General features: G+C 45.3%; 3 protein-coding genes across 3 annotated transcripts; 1 reads left to right on the forward strand and 2 right to left on the reverse strand.

The window, feature by feature from the left end:
* Positions 1-210: 210 nt before the first annotated feature.
* On the reverse strand, positions 211-2247 carry LOC124688747. The gene is made up of 3 exons (XM_047222384.1): positions 2091-2247; positions 1899-1960; positions 211-645 (listed from the first exon to the last, which is right to left on the reverse strand). The coding sequence occupies exons 1-3, from the start codon at positions 2146-2148 to the stop codon at positions 523-525; spliced, it is 243 nt and encodes an 80-aa protein (XP_047078340.1). The 5' UTR covers positions 2149-2247; the 3' UTR covers positions 211-522.
* Positions 2248-2887: 640 nt separating this feature from the next.
* On the forward strand, positions 2888-4937 carry LOC124690909 (remorin-like). The gene is made up of 6 exons (XM_047224234.1): positions 2888-2984; positions 3087-3143; positions 3309-3386; positions 3472-3559; positions 3655-3736; positions 4611-4937. The coding sequence occupies exons 1-6, from the start codon at positions 2888-2890 to the stop codon at positions 4809-4811; spliced, it is 603 nt and encodes a 200-aa protein (XP_047080190.1). The 3' UTR covers positions 4812-4937.
* Positions 4938-10651: 5714 nt separating this feature from the next.
* Positions 10652-12206, reverse strand: LOC124688749. The gene has a single exon (XM_047222385.1). The coding sequence runs from the start codon at positions 12197-12199 to the stop codon at positions 10721-10723; it is 1479 nt and encodes a 492-aa protein (XP_047078341.1). The 5' UTR covers positions 12200-12206; the 3' UTR covers positions 10652-10720.
* Positions 12207-12447: the final 241 nt, after the last annotated feature.

Genomic DNA, 12447 nt, shown 5'->3' on the forward strand with positions numbered 1-12447 from the left:
CGTACCTGAATTCTCAAGAGGCCACCAATGAGCTCCAGTGGAGGAGCATACAGCCCAAAGATGTATACAGTTTGACGTCCTGTCACAGATACCAGGAAATAATTTTTTAATAAATGTAGCAGCAACAATGTGCTCATATAGAAGCATCATGGAAACTGGTGAAAAAAGAAGGCTTCTGCTCATTATCAGCACACATGGTGGTCAGGCAACTAGGTAAGAACGTATTCTTGCTGCTGATGCATCTCATACAGCATGATGCATCCGATACAGCATGCAGAGGCCAAAACATGTAATATATATCATACACATCAGGAGCTGCAAATTCCGGCTACAGAAAATATTATATTTCAAAGATGTCTTTGGAGAGGAGTACAAGCCATACATCAAAAAAGAAAGGGAGTTGTTTGGCTAAATGGGACTCGGCCAGATCAAATGACACTGATCTGAGCATGCAACTACTTCCTTTCTTCCATGATTGCATCAAAACAGCCAGCATCAGTCGAACAGTTTAAGACGATGGAATCACTTGTCAACCTCCATGGCTTGTGCAGCCTTGGCTTTTGTTAAGGCTGAAAGCTTTGTCTTGACCTTTTTCTTGCCGACCTTAAAACTACTGCCCTTCTTTTTCTTATCACTGCCATCAATCTGAACATACAGAGAAAACAAAATTAGCGTTAGCACAAAATATAGCAATCTTGGCTGTACAGATCAAAATTCATGCCACATTACAGCACCAAGCGACAGAAGGTGAAATTCGAAAAGCCGGCAGGGAAAACAAACTGCAGTGGCAGTAACATAGCCCAACATAACTTAAGAGATGACAACGGGGACTACTAGATCAGGTGCTTTATCCAGGAAGCCTATTCATTGGGAAAAAATGTAGGAACGAAAATATGTTTGCACAAGGGTGAGTTTGTGAATGAAAGGAAAAGTGAGGGCACTACAAACTGAAAATAATTCCAATAACCTCCAACAATTTCACGCGTCTCTTCCTGTGCTTTGAGTTGGAAAGGACAAGAGTTACACAGATATTGTCAGCTGGCTCGGCCTTGAGGCCCCAACCCATGGTCTAATAGACAACCTCAGGCTAGGAACAAAATACCCTGCCAAATTACCATGTTTCTTTTCTATCAACTCCAGGAAAATAGTATCTCGCGGCCGTTGCAGCATAAGACCTACCAGCTAGCTATGCTGTTCTTTTTTCCATTACAGCACAAAGCGATAGAGGATGAAATTCGAAAAGCCGGTGGAGAAAACAAACTGCACTAGCAGTATCATAGCCCAAAACAATTTAAGAGATGACAACGGGTACTACTAGGTCAGGTGCTTTACGAAATCCAGGAAGCCTATTCATTGGGGGGAAATCTAGGATCAAAAATATGTTTGCACAAGGGTGAGCTTGTTAAGGAAAAGGAAAAGTGAGGACACTACGAACTGAAATAATTCCAATAACCTCACAGTTTCACGCATCTCTTCTTGTGCTTTGAGTTGGATAGGACAAGAATTACACAGATATTGTCAGCTGGGTCTGCCCTAAGGCCCCAAACCATGCTCTAATAGATACACTCAGGCTTGGAACAAAATGACCTGCAAAATTACCATGTTTCTTTTCTATTAACTCCAGCAAAATAGTGTTCTCGGGTCGTTGCAGTACAAGACCTATCAGCTAGCTATATGCTATTCTTTTTCCAACACCCAAACAACTTGATGATATTCAGACGGCAGACTCCTAGAGCAAGCTAAACCATTACCAGTGAGAACTCAATGTACAAATACAACATTACACGATATGCAAATTTCACGGACAGAGGTATCCAGCCGCATCGCGGCACCGTTTGAGAAATCGAGATGACCAATAAGTGTAGAGCAGAGCATAATGAGGGGTGGATGGCGAATACCTTCATCTTGGATTTCTTGGCCTGCAGCTTCTTGGCCCGCTCCTCCTTGGCCGCCTTCTCCCCTGGTTATTCACATCACACGTGAACAAAAAAAAAGATAAAATCAGGCGCCCGTCTTAGTCCAGAGAGCTCGTCCCTCTTGTCAGGGCACAAATCCATGGAGAGACAGAGAGGTAGTGGCAGTAATCTTACTCTGGAGGTCAAACTCGTGCGCCCTCCTCCTCGTGGCGAGGTTGTTCTTCTTCGACATCGCCCTTCCTTCCTTCCTCGATCGAGCGAGTGCTTTCTCCCTAGCCGCCGGCAGCGCAGACAGACGAACCCTAGCCAAGATTTCTCTTCCTCTCTTCTCTCCTCCGCCTTCCCTCTCTCCGGGCCTAGCCGATGGACTTTTGACCGACGATCTAAGACGGGCTTAGCTCAGGGCCCATCTACTACTGAACAACGAGCCCAGCCCAAGTTCTAGCCCACATCTACGAACATGACACTGGGCCGCAATGTGTCGATAGAATGCGGCCCTCTCGTGTCACCGCCTAAGCTCTCTCGATCATTAGGCTTCTGAGAAACTCATGATTACCGTACCGATGATGTCCGCCACCGAGAGACTTGACGGCGACGTGGGACAAAAAAAAATGGCGGCCGACAGGGACACGCGGCCCGGGAGAGACACACCATCGAGCACGGCGGACACGTGCTGGCTGCCCGCACGCCGGCGTGTCACTCCTCGCCGCACCTCCCTACCACCGAGGATGCGAGGACTTAGCAAGTAAACTTCTGTGATTAGACGACGCGCGATTAGCAGCACAGCTCAGCTCATTAGCCGCTGCCCGTCGGCGCCAGCGAGGCAGGTCGCACAGGAGAAAGGCGCCTTGTTAGGGGGAAAGCGTACGCCGGCGGTGCTGCTACTAATACAGCTCAGGCTCGGCCAGCTTCGACAACCTTCCAAGCTCGAAGAGCCGCAGGAGAGTGTGGTACTACTCGCCAGGGAGAAGATGGAGATGCAGGAGCCGAAGGGAGCGCACGCGGTGGCGCCGCCGCCGACTGCCGTTGAGGCCGGCAAGCCTGCCGGCGTTGGTGGAGTTGTCCAGAGTGAGAAAGAATCCATCTCTCTTTTGCTTCGGTTTTACCTGCCCAGAGTGCTGGGATTTTGGTAGCTCACCATTCAGTTGCTAACTCGATCGATCTTTGCAGATGGGCCTCCGCCACCAGCACGGACAGCACAGGCGCCGGGTTCAGTGACTGACGGCGGTGCGTGTCTTCGATCTTTGCTTAAAATTTCAGTCGCTACGATGAATTCCGGTCTCACTTAGCTTAGTATCCTAGCATGGTGGTTAATTAGCGCAAGAGTTGGTCAAGCATTTCGAAACCCAGGGATCACCTTATTTCGGTTCTAATGAACCCGTTTTGCTGCAGGCGTGCCCCCAAAACCAGTACCAGCACCAGCAGACAAAGCGGCAGCACCAGCAGCAGCGAGTTCAGCAACTGACCGAGGTACAGTATCGTTAACTTTCAGTAATCTTCCCCTGCGATGCGATAAATCAATTTAGTCACATCCAAGAAATTGATCAACTCGCAGATGCCGTGCTCGCCAAGGTGGAGATGGAGAGGAAGCTGTCGATGGTCAAGGCGTGGGAGGAGCACGAGAGGAGCAAAGTCGACAACAGGTGACCCAACTCAAACTGAATTTTGCACAAGAATATCCTGTTTTCCCATGTATGTTTGGCCGCAATGTAATTAAGTGGAGATCGTTACGCTTCAGGGCTGAGCACAAGATGTCCTCCATCCTGTCGTGGGAGAACACCAAGAAGGCGTCGATCGAAGCCAAGCTGCGAACACGGGAGGTCTCGGCTCTGAACTCTGCCTTACTCCTAAGTCCTAACCCAGTGACCCTTTAGTTGTAAAATTCAGTCGGTGTTGTCGCACGTTCAGGGCCGGTTCATAGATTTCGGGGGTCCTAGGGCGAAACGACACCAAGGACCCCTTCTCATAGTGGCTAAGCTTTTCTAGGGCGGGGGCGATGGCCCCCCTACACTGAAAAATTCCTTAAAGATATTCATTTATGTTAAATTTATATATCTTACTTAATTTTTAAGCATGATTATGTTTCTAGACCCCTTAACAATCTCAGTCAAGCTTCACCGCTTGCTCACACACAAAAAAACTAAAAAATTATTATTCAGCACGATAAATATTAGGGTAATGCAATAACAAACAAAATAATATTTACGTTTGAATGGTCTTCAGAATATTGGTGAAGATGTTTGAAACAATTTATTTCTATTGATCGCACGAACTATATACCATGATTATTATTTCTACCAATGGCTACTTATGTACACGTGTATTGTTTGCGAGAAATAAAAATAATCAGAGAAAAATATATGAGGGTCGGTTTTATTCTGCATGTTTGAGAAGGAGTCAGAGTATAGGCACATTAAGTTACAACTTCAACCTTCTATATTTTCTAGAATTATTTCAAAATCTACACCTAAAGAGTATAAATATAAGTGTAGTAAGTATACAAATAAATCTTGGACTAGGGCCCTAACTGTTCCCCACCCTATGGGCTGGCCCTGCGCACGTTAGTTAGCAGTGGGACAAGGGTCATGTTAAGTCCTGTGTGCGGCTCATTTCATTCAAGCTGTCGCTTTGTAAAAGGATCATCATGGTCAAGTATGGCGCCTATGCTAACCGGGTCGATCGATCAATTTGCAGGAGAAGCTGGAGAAGAAGAAGGCCGAGTACGCGGAGAAGATGAGGAACCGGATGGCGACGATCCACAAGGAGGCGGAGGAGAAGAGGGCGTCCGTGGAGGCGAAGCGGCAGGAGGAGGTGCTCAAGTACCAGGAGACGGCGGCGAAGCACCGGTCAACAGGGACCACGCCCAAGAAGAAATTCCTCCAGTGTTTCGGCTAAGCGACACACACATATTAGATAAGTGAATGAATATATATACCACGGTGAAGTTGTCTGCTATATATAGCTAGCTAGAAGATGTGCTCTTGGCCTTGTTTTGTTCGTTTGGTTGGAACATGATAAGAGATCATGGTTGTATATTGTATACTAGTTGGGTGGGAATTGGGATCACTTGCGAGTTATGTATGCTGCTCCTGTGTAGTGTAATGCACGTATATAATGCCTGTCTCTCTCGGTGTGTGGGACATGTGACATATATGTGAATGTGTAGGTACTCGGATTGTACAAACACTACGAAATTTATCTCAGGGATTAGCCTGTCTCTTATGCAGAGAAGGTTCTCTTTCCGAAAAAAAGAGATGCAGAGAACTAAGCAGTCAAGTTCGGAGTTAACACATACACATCAGTTGTCGCACATGAACGACATGTTTGCGAGAGTTCACGCTTGCGAAAAAGTAACTGTTGAAATATTCGCCCACTTTTAGTGGTCCATACTAGATTTCAGATTTTCCTATAAATATCAAAGCCCATAGGGGCTTACCAGAAAGGTCATGGGGAAGGTAAAAGGCTGGAAGGGACGGGGGCTTTCGAAAGCCGGGAAGGAAACGTTGGTGAAATCTGTTCTGCAGGCTGTTCCCACATATACTATGGGTTGTTTCAAACCGATAAAGAGTATGTTCTCAAAGTTTACCTCTATCTCCTCTGGTTTTTGGTGGGGAGAAAAAGATGGAAAGAAGAAAGTTCACTGGGTTGGGTAGGATCGGATATGTAAACCGAAGAATGGTGGAGGAATGGGGTTTAGGGAGTTCTCGGGTTTTAACCAGGCAATGTTGGCAAAACAAGCATGGAGAGTTCTGTCAAATACGACATCCCTATGTGCTAGAGTGCTTCGGGCTAGATATTTTCAAGACGGAGACTTTCTAAAGGCTCCATGCCCGGCTAATGCGTCTTTCACTTGGAGGAGCATTTTACATGGTAGAGATCTCTTGAAAGAGGGATTGATTTGGCGAGTTGGAGATGGTGCTAAGATCTCTGTGTGGCAGGGTAATCGGATACCTCGGGCTAGTGTGATGAGACCGCTCGGTCACAAGCCTAATGCGAATATCCAGAAGGTATCTGACTTATTGCAGCCAGATGGTGCTGGGTGGAATGAGGAGAAGTTGAGGGAGTGCTTGTTTGATGTTGACACTGAGGATATTCTGAAATTACCCGTAGGCTGGAATAGAAGACTATCTTGCATGGAACTACACCAAGAACGGGATTTTCAGTGTTAAATCAGCTTACCATCTCCAAGCACAGCTAAAACTTCTCAGTTCGGTCCGTGCGAGTTCATCAAGGACGAGTGATAATCATAGGGGTTGGCTTGCTTTGTGGGCTGCGGATGTTCCTAATAAAGTCAAGATTCATATGTGGAGGCTAGCCAAGAATGGCCTGGCAGTTGGATATGAACTGAAGATGAGAAGGTTAAAGGAGGGTGTGCGGTGTGTTGTATGCGATAGAGAGGAGACTCTTATGCACCGGTTCTGGACATGCCCACATGCGGTCTCGACTTGGGACTCCCTACGGGATGCTACTAGGTTGGAACTATGCCACCCCCCTAAGACCATCCGTGACCATAGGGAGCTTTCGAATTGGTTGTTATTGTGGATGAGTAAGTTGAAGGATAAGGAGCTCGCTATGGCAATGATGGATGTATACTATATATGGTTAGCCAGGAATGATGCTCGAGAGAACAATCTGATAGAGGATCCCAAATACACCGCTTAGAATATTGTTTCCTTGACGGAGGAATGACATGCTATAGAAAAGGGCCAGAAATAGCAGACGGAGGTAGCAGTACAGGAACTCTGGTCCGCTCCTCCTGAAGGGTGGATCAAGGTTAATGCTGATGGTGCATTTCGCCAGGAAGCCAACTGTGGAGGCGGTGGGGCAGTAATCAGTGATCATCACGACCGATTTGTTGCTGGATTGTGCCGTTTTTTCAAAACTGTTGGGGACCCTGAGCGAGCTGAACAGCTGGCCTGCAAGCAAGCAATGACTTTGGCGAGGGAGCAACGATTTCAGAGGGTGATTCTGGAGATTGACTGTCAGAGTGTAGTGACAAAACTGAAGAGTGGGGAGATGGACATGTCAGTCCACGACCCTCTGGTGAAAGATATCAAGGCAATGCCGCGAGATCTTCAGAACCATGAAGTTTGTCATGTCCGACGTGGAGTCAATGAAGTGGCGCATAGGTTTGCCAAGTATAGTTGCGATAATAAAATTTGTAATAGTTGGGTGGGGGTACCTCCATTGTATGCTCTGAACATGGTTACACCTAGTGGTGTGATGATTAATAAAATCGCAGCACTTATTCTCAAAAAAAAGATTTGGTGAATGTTCACTATTATGGGAATATTAGGTTATTGAAGACGCACCATTATTACAGAGGATGATGTTGACAGTCGGTGGCAGGAAGCCACTGTCCATCCAATCGACTGGCTCTGCAATTATTTGTCTACAACCTTTTGAACTCAATGGTGTAACCGGTAGATGGGAGATCTTTGGGTGCGGGTTGAAGACTCACAAGGCAGGTGCTAGACTGAAGCTAGTAGTTGTTCTGGTGCGCTTGAAAACTAAAAGGTTGAACAAGGTGGAAGACAATATTTGTCTTTTTATAGCTTTAATTGAGTCAAAGTAAGAACAACTGCAATATCAAGGGGGGTTAGATCTTCAAGGAAAAATGTAACATTGTTGTTTACGGTCAATCTCATTCAATATCCTTTTTCACAACAATCTTTGGAAATATTTTGATAAATGAGTATGCTTGTATATCATGAGATTCTAGTTTGAAAACTTGGTTGATGAAGCATGGCCGCGTCCTAATTAATGAGAACCTATGTTAAGTCTAATGCCTCATGTGATGAAAGGCTGGGTTTGATGAGTTAGATATTCGTGCTTAATTGTGATTGAAGTTCTAGGTGATTGATGCAGTAGTGAGCAACACCGATTGAGGACAATTTTAGTTGAAGACTAGACCATTGGACATATTTGTACATGACTATGGTTTAATAACGACTAGTTGTGTGTGGTAGCCTATGAATAACACCCAAGACCTAGTGGGTAGGGTTGGCCAATTGGATAAAAATATACATTTGCAAGATCTGCCCTTGCAAGTGCCTCTCCTTCCCTTTCACTTCGTCTTGGCAGGAATTACGGAGAATCGAGTTTCGAGTAAAGTTAAGCATCGAACAAGAGTGTTATATGCCAACAAGGATATACTTGTTACTCTTGTAGAATTGACATCTCTTAAATGATTAGGCTAGCTAGGATATACTCATTGTCGTGATCGTAAAGAACATTTTGTAGGAAAAGGTTGGGAGGGAGGGCCTTGCATGGTTTCCCCATTTTACTACATCAACATCACAGGCGCTTGATTCATCTTCTCATGGACTAGCCTGAAGTGAGGAGATTGAAAAGGGATCACCTCGTCAATGCCTACAAATTGTAGACTTGGGTTTCGGAAAGAAGCACGATGGAGATTCCGGGAGTGAGATTGGGCACACGATATACCCAGCTTCGGGGCCCCTTGGTGGAGGATCCCTACGTGTTGCTAGCAATCTAGTATATGATCATAAGTATGTTTACAGGGGCCGCCTGAGGCGGAGCTATGTTATCTATCTGTTCTCCCCTCTATGGGTGCCCTGGCTGGCTTTATATATGCAACCATCCTAGGATTTTACAAGAGTCCTAGTCGACTAATTCTTCGGGTTGCCTTCTTGGGCCTTCTCCATATTGAGCCGAGCCATGTATACTAATAATGGGTACCCGAAGGGTATGCCCATGACAGAGATAGTCCACAATAAGCTAGTTGTCTCCCATAACGAAAAGTACTCATCATTTTCCCTCTTCTAGGCATCTTCATTGTCCAAATCTCATAAGTATTCACACAAAATGCTTTCTTGGGTATAATCAATCCTTGGTACTCCCAAACCCATTGAATTGGTCTTGAAGGCTTGAAGACGAAACTTGATCCCATGATGGCCAACTCTGTTGCGACAAGTTGGAGGGCACTCTCAAGATTTACCCTCATAAACAAGAGGTTTACCCTCTGTTTTACACCACATACGTGCACCATGGCTAGTACAAACATCGAATGTTGTGGGGCATTCCGATGAGTGCAAAAAGAAACATGTTTTACAAGACTTAAATGCTTAAGTTGTGTTATGATTTCCTATTTTACTATGTTAAAGCGCACCTATTTTATTCGTTTCACATGATCTTGTAAATAAAGGGAAAGATTTACAACCAATGCAAGAGAGATCATATGTAGATAAAATAATGATGATTTGGAGCATTAAAGACCTCCCAACAATAATCCACACCAAGCCAAGGAAGAAATTTGCGAAGAAAACGATTTAGATATATCTAAATACATTTTAATTTTAAATATATTTATATTTAAAAAATTAAAATTTTAGAACTACTAATTCGCGGACGAAGGATAATTACTGTTCTAAAAGTTGGCTCTCAGTCATGTACCTTTGAGTGTGGGACCTAGCCAGCAGATGACTTATCCAAAACCAGACCCTTTTTATTCAGTGGGACCATGTCGTCAGTGTGTCTACCAGCGATGAATCCATCCCAAATCCCCTTCTGCCCCCCGATCACCGAGGCCTTCCCTGACTGCCCCAGGCCGCCGGGGAGCCCGCTCCGCCCAGCGCGCAATATCCCCGTTCGCAGGTCGTTGGAGCCATGGTGACAGCCGGCGTCGAACTCGGGGCCTCCGTGTACCTCAAGCGCTGCCGCGAGAGCCTCGCCGGCGGCAACCTGCGCCTCACAGATGCAATGCGCCGCCGCGGTGCTCCGCAGTTCTTCGGGAACCTCGGTAATTCGAATCTAAACCTGTTCTGATTTCCCAAAACTCGCTAAATATTACGGCGAGGCGCTGGTCCGGGAAGGACCACGGTGCCTATCTCTAGCACTTGTCCTGTGTATGCAACTGTAGTCTGATCTGAACTGAGGTTTTCTTTGGCATCCACACAAGAAAACAACACAACACACATAGAACTTCGTCCTCTTTTTATATGCAGCGTTTGCCGATTGGATGGAATTGTATCATGGAGTTACACATATATATTCTTGATCCGTTCGTCCATTCAAGCTTGTACACCTTCATGGTATCAACAAAAACAAATTGCTAATCAGAAACTATGTTATGATGATAGATTGATAGTAATGATTATGTTGATGCATGGACCTCTGTCCTGTTACTCTGTTGTTCAATTTCTGTTTAATTACTTGGCCACCTTACTGAAAGTCTGAAACTGGCTAGAGCAGCTGATGAGTGGTAGTAGGGATTGACGCTTTTGATAGAAGAACAGGGGTCTGTTGGATATGATGAAACACAGAATTTTAATAGCCACCTTACTGAAACTGATTAGAGCTGCCGAGGAGTGGTAGTAGGGATTGCCATTTTTGGTGGAAGATCAGGGGGGGGGGGGGCTGTTGGATATGATCAAACAAACAATTTTAACATTAATTGAGATCCATGATACATCTAGTTGAATGGTATACATGAACATATCCATTTATCCTGTATCAAACAATACAGGATTAGTTACATACACAAGTTTTACAACAAAATTACATCGGCACTCCTCATCGCTTCGTCCCTAGCAAGGAACTACCTTCATCTGCATCCTGCGCACGACTTGTAACAAAATAAGCAAATGAATTATGAGGGGGTATCCTTGATTCCCATGAAACGAGAATGAAGTCTTGTTCTGGTCTAACACTTGGATCTGCTAGAAGTTCCCCAAGTATCACTACTTAAAACAGATTTGTCCATGGCCACGTGAACACATCCATTTTTCATGTATCAGAAAATACAAGAAGAGTTACACATTACACGAGTTTTGAAATAAAAATTAGAATGGCACTCCTCGTCGCTTCCTCCCAGGTAAGGCACTATTACCTTCATTTGTATCTTCAGCACAACTTGTAACAAAATTAGCAAATGAATGATGAGGGCGCATCCTTGATTCCCATGCAATTAGAGTGAAGTCTCCTTTCGGTCTAACACTAGGATCTGTTATAAGGTCCCCAAATGTCACACTTTGCGATTCCTTCTTGATTGAAACATTAGCAGTATAAGGTGTCATGCTAAGTGGATGCAAAGCAAGGTCTGTTATGTCGATTGGACGACCTTGTCCTATATGGAGGCAAAGCATGCTCGGGTGCACACCATATATGGAGATGTTTCTTTTGACCATTCTTATCCCCTTGTCCAATATGTGAAGCCAAAATTGAACATCGAGGTTCCTTCTCAACAAATCTGCTAGCACATTCATTGCGACTAGTGAACCTTGCATATTTTGCAACACCTTGGCAAATTCATCTGATATTCGTACTAGTCTTGGATGTTCTGCAGGGTCTACACTCCCGAATGTAAGCATCTTGAAAAGGTGCCTCAACTCGTCGTAAGACAGAGCACTTAGAAAAATAGGTTTCACCGATCCAAGTCGGGCTAATGTTCTATGTCTACTTACGATGATGATCTTACTTCCTCTGTGCATTCTCGTGGCAAATGAGTGGAACTTTTCCCAGACATCTTGGCCTATATCAGAAGAGAATTCAATAATTACCAACATCATCTCTTCCATGGTCTTTCCATGGTCAAGTATCCTCATAAGGTTGCCTCCATTCAAATGCAAAACAGAGGAGAAGCGCGAGCGAACTCTTTCGTCGCCACACACATGTGCAACCAAAGTTTTCTTCCCAACTGCAGCGCCACCTATGATCGGAAGGATGGCCGGTGCATGATCACCAGGAGCATTGTTGTGGTGCAGCAAGAAGCTCGAGAGCTCTTGCTTCTCGGCGTGTCGCCCGAACATGAAGTTATCGGTGTAAAGATAAACATCATATGGCCTACGAGACATGCGCTCGCATCCACCCAGAAGCACAACAAATTCCTTCATGTTAGCAAAAGCAATTTCTAAGCTTTCCAAGGCACCATGTGACTCGAGGTGCGCGGCTTTATGAGTTGCTCCTCTAGAACGCTTGGCTGAATACAAGCTGCTGCTAAATAAGTCGTTACTGCTAACCTCACTGAAGCCTGCACCATCTTGGAGGGCTCGGTACCTTGATTGGTCCAGCATGCGGTGTCCTCGGTACATGGCCTCCGAGAGCATCTTGAGCTGCATCAGCATCCCGGAGTTGGTTATGTATCGCGTGTCGGCCTCCTCAATGATGGTGCTAGCTCTCATCAGGAGGTGCTGCAACCTGTCCACCACCATCTTCTCCTCCACTGATTGTGCGTGGCTCAAGGAGGAGCTGTACTTGTTCATCAGGAAGGAGATGAACCGGCTGACGAGTTCACCTGTAACTGCAGATATGGCAACCTCCATGGCTAGTGAGAAGATGATCGATGTGGGAAGCTGCTGGTTGGTCTGTATGGCCTCTACCAAGCAATTCTTACAGTCAAAGTCTCCAACGATGACTAAACTGTTGACTGCGACTATACGAATGTGGTTGGCTGACACACAGACATTTTCTCGTATGTGGGACTCTCTATCTTCTTGGGTAGATTCTAGATCGTCTTTCATTTTGTTAGATACCTGTGTAAACGTCCAAACTTGTGACAAGGACAAGCCAA

This window comes from Lolium rigidum, chromosome 2 (genome assembly GCF_022539505.1).
Source record: "Lolium rigidum isolate FL_2022 chromosome 2, APGP_CSIRO_Lrig_0.1, whole genome shotgun sequence".
NCBI classification, from domain to species: Eukaryota; Viridiplantae; Streptophyta; class Magnoliopsida; order Poales; family Poaceae; genus Lolium; species Lolium rigidum.

Bases quoted from the DNA above. Each gene is read 5' to 3' on its own strand.
- LOC124688747 (XM_047222384.1), bottom strand. From the start codon at position 2,148: ATGTCGAAGAAGAACAACCTCGCCACGAGGAGGAGGGCGCACGAGTTT. The intron at 1,961-2,090 runs GTAAGATTACTG...GTGAATAACCAG, and splicing joins GCACGAGTTTGACCTCCAGA to GGGAGAAGGCGGCCAAGGAG. The intron at 646-1,898 runs GTATTCGCCATC...CTGTATGTTCAG, and splicing joins CCAAGAAATCCAAGATGAAG to ATTGATGGCAGTGATAAGAA.
- LOC124690909 (XM_047224234.1), top strand. From the start codon at position 2,888: ATGGAGATGCAGGAGCCGAAGGGAGCGCACGCGGTGGCGCCGCCGCCG. The intron at 3,387-3,471 runs GTACAGTATCGT...ATCAACTCGCAG, and splicing joins GAGTTCAGCAACTGACCGAG to ATGCCGTGCTCGCCAAGGTG. The intron at 3,560-3,654 runs GTGACCCAACTC...GTTACGCTTCAG, and splicing joins AGGAGCAAAGTCGACAACAG to GGCTGAGCACAAGATGTCCT.
- LOC124688749 (XM_047222385.1), bottom strand. From the start codon at position 12,199: ATGGAGGTTGCCATATCTGCAGTTACAGGTGAACTCGTCAGCCGGTTC.